At 40.8% G+C, this 13,772-nt stretch overlaps 1 protein-coding gene across 1 annotated transcript in view; it reads left to right on the forward strand.

The window, feature by feature from the left end:
- The first annotated feature begins 218 nt into the window (after positions 1-218).
- Positions 219-13,772, forward strand: part of LOC135793484 (uncharacterized) — a 30,844-nt gene continuing 17,290 nt past the window's right edge. The window contains exons 1-4 of the mRNA XM_065304471.1: positions 219-504; positions 1,081-1,751; positions 7,970-8,005; positions 8,270-8,374. Of these exons, the coding sequence (XP_065160543.1) occupies positions 384-504; positions 1,081-1,751; positions 7,970-8,005; positions 8,270-8,374 (933 nt within the window). The 5' untranslated portion in view covers positions 219-383. The remainder of the gene's footprint in view (positions 505-1,080; positions 1,752-7,969; positions 8,006-8,269; positions 8,375-13,772) is intronic.

The raw sequence follows: 13,772 nt of genomic DNA on the forward strand, positions 1-13,772 counted from the left end.
AAATCGTGACTTTGACATTTTTGACATTTTGACATTAAACATTTTGATGTCTTTCTTATTGTTTGTCATTCTTTAATCAATGGTAATTGTTTTATTTTAATAAAATTGTTACAAGTTTCGAAACATTTTTGCGGTACATCTTAAATTAATGTACTAATTCAATTTTTTTTTGAAATTTGAAAGCGCGCGCTCTTGCTTAGTTGAGTATTGGCAACACAGCCCGGAGTCGGATCACTCTGCTCCGCGCACACAACCAAACAGGTATGTTCGGTCGGTGTGACAGCAAGCCCGTACGAACCTCACTTTCTAGTGCGCGGACTATCACCATATTCAAGTAACGCAGTAAAATGTAAGTGGAACGCAACGTACTAAAAATCACTACGATGGCAAGCGAATTAAGTTTTGATGAAATTCACAAATATCTGCTTCGCAACGGCGGACGCGTGCCGAATGCCGAGATTGTACGACACTTCAGCCACTATCTGCGAGATCCGCTCACGAAAGGTACGTTTGTTTACTTCTGTCAAAACAACACAACATAGCAACCTGTTGATTTTCGAACTTCGAAGTAGTATCCACAGCTTAGGGATTATGAAATAGATGCTATTGTCAGTGGATCTGTAAATGTTGACTGTTGGCATCGTAAGTTACGCGAGGAATTGATTGGTTTTTAACGTTTGTGGCATTTGCGGGTTGAGGAGGTTAGGTTTTGTATACACAACTAGACTGTGTAGCAGAACGCAGCGTAAAGGAGAAGGCGAGAACGCAGTGAATGGGGCCGGAGTAGGGGAAACCGAGCATTGGGTAAGCCGCCAGAATCGAATGCATTTGTCGAAATCGTCGAAATCATGCAATTCTTCAACAACATTGATAGAGGTTAATATTGTCGATTTGATAGTTGCAAAGATGAATTCTTCAGTTGTTTTCAGTTTGTGATTTAATTTTGAACGATGATCAGCTTATTTATATTATATTCTGTTTACTAATATTAACTGTGTTATCTAATCTTTCTGAAATTTGGAATCATATGATTCATTTGTGAATCTACGTTATCATTGTCAATTTTAATTGCATTTTCAGAGGATGCGAAAATAAAGTTTAAAGCCTACGTGAATGAGCTGGCCTCTACGCGACAAGACGGCGGACAAAAGTGGGTCACCCTTCGTTCTCATTACCAACCCGCACCATCAGTTCCGGAACACCCTCGATCATACCAGCAACATTCCTCACCTAAATACGACCCGCGAAATTCCATTGGTTTACCGACATCTCCACATAATAATATTGGCATTCCAATGTCATCACCAGGAGTAGTGCAAGCTATAAATCCCTTTGTATATTCCCCGCAACGTGTTCCACCCCCATACAGACCGCCTCCACCAGTACAATCTCCAAACACATCTTTATCAAGTGATAATGTATCCATATCATCGTCCATATTTTCAATGAAAACGGATCAAGCGCCAGTGGTACCGCAAGCACCGCCTCGAAGAAAAAGTAGTGATAAACTTGTAGCTGAACGGCGGGAAGCAGCTGAAAATTCAACATCTGGTTCTGGGATAAACAAATATGCAGAGGCAGGTAAAGAAAACGAACGTCCCGATTATGTGAGCAAGGATATGGAAGTGGATAAGGAGCAAATTGTCAGCGTAAAAGAACGCACGCAGAAATTTAACCGGCTTGCTTCGGTGGAAGATGACAGTCCAAAGATTCAGAAACCCAAGAAAACGCCAGTGAGAAGTAACAACAAGGTGAGTGTGGGTGATTCTGCCCGTTTGTATTTAATGTAGATAATCTCCGAACGATTCAATCAGCGTTGGCTAAATGCTTATAACGATATTACACAAATACTGTCTCCGGGGTGTTTGTCCGTGCCTCGCGCAGCAATAATTTTGAATGAGTAATGGTGTCTAAGATGTGCGTCCGATTAGGATGTAATGTTTGATGTAATTTAGTGGCGCAAGCACACGGACGCACACATACTGTCGCCGGCCTTACGATAATGTATCTCGCGTGGAATATGAGTAATGACCGACCGAGTCGCGTCCGAGCGAGAGCGCGAAGAATGTGCGCTGTCATTCTGGGCGCATTTGCTTCGGCGAGAATCGTCGCGCAGAGAAGGCAATATGTTTGAATAATCCCGCTGCGATCACAAATTAGTTTACGGGTAACCCACGTGCCACAGCAAGGTACGGGGAACATCTTCCATCGTCCTGTTACACGACGATCCTTTGGAGACTTTTTCTCTCTTTCCTGAACATGTTTGGCTAGACCTGGCATAGGGCAAAGGCAAACTCTTTGCAGTCGAAGTGTATTTTATGATATCAATTATTGTCTTCTACATGACTTGCTGGGTTGTTTGCTAGGAACGACTACGGTCTCCAACGTGTGTATCGCCCCGAGTGTCGAGGCATATCCAAACGAGGATATCGAGATAGACTTTCGAACTTTGGTACGTTTTACTGGGATTTGCTCTCCGACTGCTCGCAGCTAACAAGCTGGTTGCTTGTACCACCTCGTGGCTATGCCGATGAGTCGACATGGCAATTGAGAGCAAAATAAAATCAAGGCTTGGCTTAAATCAGTGTGATGAAAATCCATTAAAGTCGTCAGTTTTTTCATTCCATCGGTATGTTTAAATGTCTAATATTTTGTCTATGCTTTCGCGTTTGTTTACATCAAGTACTAGCAAATGTTCTGATGGGCTTTCAATACGTATAAAAACAAACATTGAATATTTAATTGAAAATGTTCAGGCTGGGGGCCGTGCAATGTTTCAATTATGCCTACAGCACACGCGTGTATGCCGCGCACCGCGCACGCATACGAATGTTGAAAAAGCGTGCAAAATAATAAATTTTATTTCCTGGGTGTAGAAGAGGCCCGCGTACTCGTACACGAAACTCATTAGCACGAAATTAATTTAGAAAAAACATTGCGCCCGCCGCGCCGCTCCCGCGCGGCATATATCACATTGCACATAGCGAATAATGTATTGTTGGCAATAAATACGAACAACACGGTGCACAAAAACGGCCGCACGTCAATGGCTCGCCGCTTGTTGGCTACGTTTTGCATGTGAGTCGTGTCGAGAGTATGAATAACGCGATCGCGCACGAGACACACTTTTCAAAAACACGGCCTGTAAAATTTTAATTCATTTTCATGTTTTAATTTTTGCGCCCGCGATCCCGTCTGTGCATGAGTCAGTTACGCGTGGATGAAAAGTTGATGATTTAGTGTTGTTTAATTCAAACCCTTTGATAATTGTATGTTCGTATATACACATATACGTTCTCGCGCACACACACACATACAAATTGCTGGAAGGTACTTGCTGTGGGTCGTGTTGGATGTGCGTTTGAAGTAGTGATACTTGTGGAATCCCTTCTCTGGTGATCTACCCTCGTGTGACGCGCGCGCGCCGAGGGGGCGTTCTGGGTGCGCGCTGCCGCCGCTCGCTCGTTTTGCGGTTGACAGACACAAACCAATAACCCTTTTGTTTTATTATAATAATGCTCGTTCGCGTTGGTGTCGAGGGCAGGGGGGAGCGTACAATGTGTATGTATGATCCTCCTGCGGGATAATACACTTGCCTCGTAGATGGTGGATGGTGGAAAACCCACACTAACGAACGCTTCACGCAATGCAAAACAAATGCGGAACACTGCATGGTAGTGGTGCGACAGGCGGCGGCAATTCGATGCCACGGCGATGGCACTCGTTTTATTTAGCGGAGCCCCGGAACATTTATTTGTCGCGAATTGCTTTTACTATTGGTCTACATGCATTTCTGTCACCATTCATTTTGCGCTTAATTTATCGGCTAATTATATATCACATGCGTGCGTTTGCTATTTTAAATTTACGACTTTATTTCGACGGCAAGAGGCGTGTGTGTATGTAAACTGGCGCAAATGGCAGTGGAGTACTGAATCAATACTTCTTCGTAGAATACGTAATACATAGTTATATTTACTTAAAATTGTACGTGAATTAAATTACATTTTGTTTCGAGAATACATGTTTTGCCTTCAGGGCATCGGCAGTTACAGTTTTACTAGGTTTTAAATAAATACTTTACTTTAATATACTATTTACTGTAAGCACACATTTTCTCTGAAAGGAATAACACTAAATAATTTGGGTAAAATAAACAACAATAGAAATTAACTTTGAAAAGCGTAACTAAGCGCCTGTGGTGGTTCTTTGCAGTGACGTGGTTGTAGACGCGACGCATGTTTCCAATTACCTAATTGAATTCCAAGTGCTTAGTTGTACGATGCCGCACTTTGTTCGAGTATAATGTGTTAAGTTAATAACAATAACAACGGGCTAGTAGCATTGATCTATCATGCGGCCACCGTACGTGTACTTCACAATCGACATAGGAAAAGGGCACGTGTCGAATCGAATGCTTTGTTCTTTTAAACAAACGGCATTATTCGTTAACATCCCATCAAAGTACGCCATATGCATACTCGAGTACTGGGAACAAAAAGCGCGCTTTTGCATTCAGCACGAGAATATGATAAAACCACATAAACTTTATACAGATTCAGCTTTTGTTCAGAAGTAGGTATGTATTCTAACGAAAATGATGAAATTCGAAATGAGCCACTAGCATGGGAACAGGTTTTGCATCACTCGACCAAAAAAATAGTCTTTACAAGCGATGGGAAATGGGAACAGCGTTTGCGGGAACCTTTCATAGCTTGCGCCACGAGCTCACAGATTTATGCCAGCAGATTAAGGCGAGTTAATTAAAATCGTCAAAATGTTCAACATGATATTCAGTTATACAAATCTTCCGCGCCTGGCGCGCGACTGGGCTACGATCTTCGGTTATTTAGTTACTTCATCTCGGCGTCCGTATCAGCGATGCACCACGTACGCGTATAATTGAATGAGTATGGCATATTAGGCAGACGCCACTAGTAAATTTTGCTTGTGGCCAGCCCCACGATGTGATTTTATCGGCCCTGTCCATCTCCATTCTGTCTCTGCGATAACAAGCACTAAATTGAAAAGCTTATAAAATCGATTCTTGTTCGTTCATTCACTGTGTATCCTTCTCTTCAGGTCAGACACAAGTCCAGAGAAAGGTGTCTGATCGTCGGGAGTCGCTCAGGTGATTGGATGACAGTTTATTTGACATTTTCTTGGACCCAGAACTAAATACCCATCACATCATCAATTTATGATTTCTCCTAATGTGAACTTGCGTTATTGTGAGTATGTATTTTCTTGGAACGCCTTCCTGTGGCATCTAAATTTAAAGACAATAATTTAATGTCTGTCTTTATATAAATGCATTTCGAAGAAGAGAGCAGCAGTTGGAGTTCATATTTGTGCAATGAAGTAGATACGTTGGCACGCATGCCCAATAGCTCCAGGGTGCGCATCAGTCACCCCTTGACTAACATCTAAATATTCTCACAGGATTGAGCCTATGGTGTTTATTTGCAATCGAATAAATCCACGCGGCATATTCGACCAATGCGAAATGCAAATCTATTCGTTGTCCGTGCGCCGATGCGAATGTTTATTTAGTTAATTGTGCGAATCGTAAATTAAATTTATAATACTTTGCGCTCATGCAGCCAACAGATTCTATCAGCAACATTTATTTATATAGGAACGTGCGAAAGCTTGCGCTTTGCATGCCGGCGTCATACGTTTCACGATCTGTGGAAAATGCAAATGTGGATACGCGCACCACGCATGATTTACTCATATCGTATTGCCGTCCGCTGTCATAATTTGACTTGTTCTCTTATTTATTAAGCACGCTATTTGCACTGCAGCATGGCTTGTGAGATATGCACCGTAAAATGTCGTCGAGGATATGTTACTGGTTTGCTAAAACCTTTCGTGGTGCGCGCGCTCCTCGGTTGCGACCAATATCGCGTTTACATGCCTGAGTAAAACACGAAAATTGATAAATCGTAACTTGAAACTTTCCAGCTTCTGCCAGACGACTCCTAATTGCCCATATTGATTTTTTTATGGCCTTTGGTGCCTTGCAATTGATACTTTTGAACACTGGGTCGTAAAATTTGTTAAATAATGTATAAATTTAACGTTTTGGTTGCTGCTACCAGATTTCAGAGTATATTCTTTATTGTCGTCTGGATTAAATTTTTGTTGTGCATACATTTAAAATAATGTCCAAACAGGATATTTTCAATTTTTAACGACTAACGACTAATTTAATAAAAAGTTCCTATAATTTTTCTATTGATTTTCGCTTTCGATGTGTGAAAGCAAATTTAATATTAGAATTAAATGATTGTGGATGACAGAAGAACGTAATCTACCTGACATCATTCATTCGTGCCGCGGTTCACATAAATCTCTTTTACATTTTGAAAAATTTCGTTTAGCATAAGCTCCCGGAACGTGTCAAACACGATGGCGCAGCGCTACAAACCTATGATCTATAAGTTTCACGGTCGATCCTTTGTTGGCGCGCATTATGATGAAAAAGCGACATCGTAAAATATAAATGCCAACGAAACATCCAGTTAATGAAGAATATATGTCGTCGTTTTTTCGGGGTCGAAATTTACGACACGATTTTGATGCCATCCAATATGACAAACAGGGAGTTTGTTTTTGGAAGGCAACCCTAAACAGTATTTTTGTAACTATACAGAAAACTGCATTGATGTACGAATTAGTTTAGTTTGTTGGCCCAAAGTATATACTATACGTGTAGTACAAATATGTACAATGAAAAAGGTTGGATAAATGGTTGGTAACTTTGAAATGTTATTTCTAACTTTTTTTCAAATGCAAGTTTATTCTATATCTCATTTTCCAAACCAATTTGGAATTTTTGATAAAAATAGAAATTGATTTTCTATTATTATTTTTATATGATTTAATTAATTTTAGCATGACGTGATAGCATTTTATAGAATGTTATACATGTTTCATCTTATCAGTGGTCTCTACATCAGTTAACTACATAATTCTGAAAAAATAATAAAATATATTTAAAGTCTTGAAAATAGTTTTTCATATGTGAAGAATTATCACCGTACCTATCGCTTCGCTACGTGGTGTAATTGTTTCCTAAAAATAATCGTGTTAAGCTCGATGCACTTGCTGATGTGTACTGTTGAGAGTTGAGTACTTTTTTTTGTGGATGTGAGGAGAGGCCACTTATGAGTGACCTGTCTGATTGTGGCTGATTGAAATTTAAACGCATTTCATGTCGTTTTATAATGCGCCTTAATCAATTATTGACCGCGGCGCGTGCACGTCGCCCGTACGTGAAATCAATTTATATTGATGAATATATTATTATTAAGATGTAACGCAACAGCGAACGTTCGGTCCTCAACGTCCCGGACGTAAAACCACCGAGGAGCGTTAAGAGCACCTTCATGATTGATGAGCTGGAGTTTCGTTCGTAATATGATAATTTCTTAATAGATGCAGACTTCTCTGCACGGAGAGACTGGACACATGGCGGCTTGAAATTATACACTAATTAAAGTGTGATTGCATAAATGATATAAAAAAAATCGCACATTAGTTATTCGATCATTTGTCATAGTTATTGATTTGTCTTGGGGACACCCGAAATATGGTCTGTTAGGGGCATGCGTTAATTTTAATTGCTGTTTTGTTTTGGATTGTTTCGTGCAACTGCAACTCGTTTTAATGTTAAATCGTTTACCAATGGACTATTTAGATTGTGTCGAACGCCAGGCAAGCGCGATAGGAACGAACGAAAGGCAAACGTTAATAAAATCCATTATCGTTTGCGGACGGACAAATTACCTGGACTTGTCCCATGTAATTCGTTAATAAATACGGCGTGACTCCGCGTATCTTTAGCGGGCGCGCGCCTGTCCTAGCGATGCTATCGTGGCCATGGTCGGGCGTCCGCGCCGCAGCGCCCGCTAATTTATACGCCCTGTGCTCTTTTGTTTAACCGTTGTGTTCTTGTCCGCAGGGGGTCGACGAGGATGACGGTGCTTCGGTCACTTCGGTGAGTACACACTTCCAATACTATTCCTGCATTTTTTATATTTTCAACTTATCTAAATCCATTTTGTTTGAGTCTACAACGTTTAAATGCTCACGCTTTTTTAACTACGAGTATATTTAACAACAATGAGATCATTTTCCCTGGAGGATTGCAATTAAAGTTTCCTTTATTGTCTAGACGTATAGTAATGTGCGGCAGTCTCTCGGTTGGAGGGAATTGTGTGACAGCTCGTAAAATGTGTGATATATTTTTTTTCTTCGACAGCTGGAGCCCAAGAAGTGCGTCGCATGGATGGTGGCGGCCGCCAAGGGCGACTATCAGGAGCTGGCGAAGCTCGCCAACAAGGAGCCGCGTCTCGTCAAGCTGAAGGTAAGTGCCAATGTCGAAAATTTAGCGCCGTAATCGATCTCTTTTGTCGCCGATTTCAAGATTCTCATCGAGAATGTTTCCAATTCCAAATTTGCGGTTTGTTGGGTTGCCTTTTACTTTTTCTGTTCAATGGAATTGATGAGTCGTGTTTTGAAAGAACTTTACGCAAACGTGTGGATTTTCTTAGCGTAGTAAGCGCTTAACGCCCCCCGAACAAGCAATCCGGTCACACCCAAACGCGTTCTATTGTTTTAACTCGAATGGAATAAAATTCGGCGCAGACTTGAGTCTTTACTCTCACTTTGCTCTGCCAAAGGAAATCTTTTCCTGATCCGCAGGTAAACTGGTAGATACCGCTGGTCATTGATAAATTTCCACCCATTTGGGACACGAAGAGATGAGAGTGAACCGGACAAATAGGTTTATCTTCTGATCTATCTATTAAAAGTCTACAGCTAGAAGTATACCTTGTTAGTTTTATGTTTGGGTGTTTCAACAACTTTCGAACGGTTTTCGTCTAAACTTGTCTAGACTCTGTTAGGTCCGGAGGGTTTCAAATTATGTCTGATTTAAATCCTAGTTATGAGAAAATCTCTGATAAGATAAAAGTTGCGAAACTTTTGTGGGGTGTACCATGCCCACAATAAAGTGCTGATTGATTTATGGACATGCATGTGTTTTAACATGCTTGATAGTCGAATGAGAAGCATAAAAAGTTGTACTATGATTTAAATAATAAATCATAAACTCATTTAGCCGTATTCAATTTTATATCGACGGCAGACGACGGCAATTTATTTCATTTTACCTACCCGTTTTGTTTATACAAGATGGTTTTAATTATTGCGCTCGATTTACGGCAATGTCAAGAAGGAGGATTTTTTAATCTGAAATATAGGTACTCGTCATTTGAAACACATTGTAAAATGAACGTTCATACATGTAGTAAACATGTTTAATATTACATGAGTTTTTTCACTGTTGTTGGTCTCGCTTACTAGACCTCTAATAAATTAATAATTATGTTTCTTGAGTTGAGTTCTCATGCGCCTTGTTTGAGAAAACAAATAACTAATAACATACAGCTTGGGGATATTTTAAAACAACCGGTAGTCGAACATATTTTGTACTAAGTAGATTTTAATTACAATCAATAATATATTATCTTAATTTTGCTGAAGGTTGGGTGTGAAGCTCGAACGGATGGGCGCATAGGTGGGCGATTGTTTTCTTCTCCTCTCATTTCTCATTCGATTTCAACGATAACCGGATAGACATCATGGCTTTATATATGGCTTTCTATTTCAATGTTTGGAACTCCCTCTGATCACTGGAGTATTTTTCATTACCAGAAGTGGAGTTACCAGGAAAAACTAGAACGAAATTATGCCTGTGCTAGTGTAGAAACTTGCTATGGTTATTTATTTTTTTGGACATATCAACGCCGACATGATATTCGGCGGTTCGACTGTTACAGTATATAAAAAAATTAATTCATTTATTTGACCCTAGCGAGTAATTTATTAAGTTCATTGTTGTTTTTTTTTTGGTTCGCATACATAGTATGCAATTGCCCTCTTCGATTTTTTCTTCTCTAGCAAATTGCAAAAAATTTATTACAATTAAAATTTATACTAGTAAAAATTTTTTGTACCCCATAAATTAAATAGTTTTCTGAATATGTGTTAAGTACTTTACATCTTCACATCAAAACTTACACTCCTCTAAGGAACTTTTATCAACTAAATATCTTATAATAATTACTTAATTTACTCAGCTGGGGTGGTTCTTACGAGCATATATACCTACTAGTGCGGCAACCATATTAATGCAGGCTGTTCGCGTAACACACTGAATTAATCATCATAGTTATGTGATTTGTTTAATTTGCATCGAATATTCATGGGGACTTGCAATTGACACTTTACAACGCACCGATTTACAATTTACTATTGTATAATATAACCAACACTTTGTCCGTTTCCGTGCACTAGATCTAAGCTTGCTAAACCAAAGCAATATTCACTTATTCAACGCATGCGGTCGACCCTGTGTGTCCAGTGCCCGTATTCGTATTGCAAGCTCGCCGACGTCGTCTCCATCGTGCATGGCATGCATGTTTGCAACGGTTGCGCCGTCGACACGACGGCGGCTCGAACGGCGCCTCTCTGGTCGCACAACTACAATAGGCTCTAACTTGGTGGATTCGGTAACGCTTTTGCATTTCTGCCACTTCGTCCCGCAGCGTAGCGCATACCACGAGCAAAAAATAAAACACATCGCAACATTCACGGAATGTTTCCAATTGTAACGCGGTAACGCTGTTTCCAGATACTCGGAGACATTTATCGAACTCGCCGATAAGGAATTCTCTGGGTTCGGGCGTCTTCACCTCCAGGCCAAGTCTAATGCGGATCGGCCTTTCCGTCTCGCTTGGCGCGTGAGCCAGCCAGATCGTGCTGAAGGTACGAATACGGGAACGTATGATTTTTGACGGTTGACAGGTGAGCCGGCTCGCGGCCATCCATCCCTGTCACCGCGCGACTGGCCTGCCAACTCAGCTACCAGTCTTGGCGCTCAGCGGCGGTCGGAGCCTCATTACCAAAGAGGTTGAAATACGAGCCGCAACTTAATAACACCTCGTGTAGGAAATAATTGGCCGGGCACACAAAACGCTTGTTCCAGTGCGGTGGTCCCGACTGTGTTACCTCGCTTCACTTTTCGTCTTTTATCTGCGTTGTCTTTTTGGTCAATTTGTACCCAATGGTGGTAATAGAAATGCAATCAATTTCGCCGCTTTTTGTTTCCCAAGAAGAAGCCGAATCGAAATGAGACATTCCACGCTTAATTTATTTAGCTAGCCCGAAATGAGGCTGGTTGAATTCAGATGCACAGGGCAAATGTTGCACCAGCGATTTTCCCGGCGGACTTCTACCGTTCCGAGTCGAGGCTGATTGTTGGGGTGCGCGGTGTTTCATTAAAGTGGTCGTGTTCCGATGTTTCGAATCCGCTACCAGCGCTACCGCCGTTGCGCTGGAGAGGGCGAGATCGACTATCGGTCTCGATATATCTGTGTGTAAATTAATTAATGAGTTCATTTATGGCTAGTGCCGTGCGAGCGTGGTTGGACGTCTGCCGGTGAGCCCACCAATTTGGTGATGCATCGATTGCAAAATGCTTCAATTCCCCGCGCCCCCGACGTTCAAATTTTCATAAATTACGTAGTACGTTTGGGGGACACGTAAATTTTGAGCGCAAAACATGCGTTTTTCGTTGGTTTTGGTTCTATTGCGGGCGCACGTAAAATAATAATCGTAATATCGTGCGCTGGGAAATAAGATAAGATTTACGGACATCATTAGTGGTTGTAACGTGGCGAGCACCGGCCGTGTCGCGCAACTCGCGGGTCGGTTGTTCTTGCCGGCGGGTGGTCCAACGTATGCACGCACGTTGTGAAAACAATAAATTATCCATGCAGAAATGCGAAAAATATACTTGCATAATGTAAAACATGCTCTAATCATATAAATATTAAAAATTGCATTTTTTTATTCCTTTTTTCACACTACTTTGAAGACATCATTGCTTTCCTTATTTTGCGTTTGGAAGTTTGCTCTGTGTCCATGATTGTTTGTGTATGCATATAGAGCTTTTAGTATTTTCATTATCTTACTGTTAATCTGGCTCGTTGTGCGAGTGGCGCCGGTGAACGTCCGTGTTGCAGATCTTTTTGGATTACATCGACTAGACAAAGCATTAAAAATAAACGTATCATCTCTACCTACTTTTCGCGTTCTCGTTGGGTTGCTGGGTTGGGTTCTTGGCATCGAACGTTAAGTACAAGATCAATTATCATGGTGTGGGTCAAGATTTCGATTACGTCAAAGGAACATCCTGCATTGGGTTTGAAATCTGAGACTTGTTATCGGTTGAAAAATGTTTTACCTTTTATTTGTGCATATCGAGAGCGGAACAAGTTGCACTGAATGCGGTTGGGAGCAAGCCGTGCCGAAAAAGTGAAAATAAATACTTGCCCATTAAACTTAGCAAAATGGTGAGGTATGTACCTACTATTTTGAAATGTGTTACTTAGTTATTTTTAAACATGTGATGTTAATGAAGGAGATGTTTAAAGGTAGCTAAATACACATGTTACTGGATACTACCCGCAGTTGTTATTTATTTGCTCATAAATTCAATGCAGTACTACAAATGACAAAAGTGTATCATTTTTTTTAGTTTATGGTGTACCCATAAGGGCGTATATATTGTTTTTTTTAAATTTGTGTATATGTCAAACGTGAAATGAGATCTCTAGGTGAAACATTGGCTAGTGATATCAGTTTTTTTAATTGTTAGGTCTACCTGATGCCACCATTAAATGACAGTAACATGAAGTGTTTTTAAATGAATGGGTTTCCTTAACTTGTAATGCGACCGCGAGGACCCAACCCACATGCATCCGAATCCCATCATCGTGCTCGGCTTTCCGTTTTTAAATAGGATCCACTCGCATATGGAAAAAAAAGTCTAAAAAGTGTAGTCGACGCATATTTCACGCAACGTTTTCGACTCGACTTCCAATTACGGTGCTTTACCCGCTTGGCGGTAACACTGGGCCGAATAAACTAAACATTGAGACTCTCTCATCTCCTGTACGCCAAGTTGGTGAGATTCTTCCAGCGAGCGACCTGAATCTATATCAACACGCGGCGCAGAGTACTACAGGTATTAAAAGGGTACAGAGTATTTAAATTTGAATAAACAAGCCCGTCGCAAAGGAATGGGCATCGGTTGTGAATGTGCTTGGTGGACTTGCGCTTTCGCTTGGGGAAGAATTAATTTCATGTGACGTCGACGGGCTGGACCTGTATACAAATCAAACCAACCCACGCCGGACCACCGCATTGGCGAGCGCTTCGTTGCACTGCTGCAATATAAAATAAATTATCGGCAAATTTTAACTAATGTTGGTATTTTATATGCGCAATACGCCCACGAGTATTTGCATTTCGCCGGAACGTTGTGTTCACCACGCGGTCGTGATTTATATTTTGATTATTAATGCGATCGCTCTTTTTCCACATAATGAAATGATGAAATTGCGCACTGCAATTATTTCACCCATCGTGTTAGGCCATGAAATAGCTTTTGAACAATGGCAGTTTCTATTGCTAGTCGTCAGGCGCCAATTTGATGGGCAGAAATGTAAATTGAGCCTAGTTTGGTTTGGATCTTTGATACTTCTATAAATCAAATTGCATTACACATGTCCTGGGTGTAAGATATCCCGTTCATAATAAAGACTACCCTCAAGTTGATTGTAATTGCTGGGAATTACTTATAGGCATTATTTTAAGTTTTTAAGTTAAAATTTTAATTCTAGCTAGAATTGATT

The sequence above is a fragment of the Atheta coriaria genome, unplaced genomic scaffold (genome assembly GCF_025399875.1).
Source record: "Atheta coriaria isolate IRGN ID8LTWV9N9 unplaced genomic scaffold, Caltech_Dcor_3.1 hic_scaffold_6_pilon, whole genome shotgun sequence".
Taxonomy (NCBI): domain Eukaryota; kingdom Metazoa; phylum Arthropoda; class Insecta; order Coleoptera; family Staphylinidae; genus Dalotia; species Dalotia coriaria.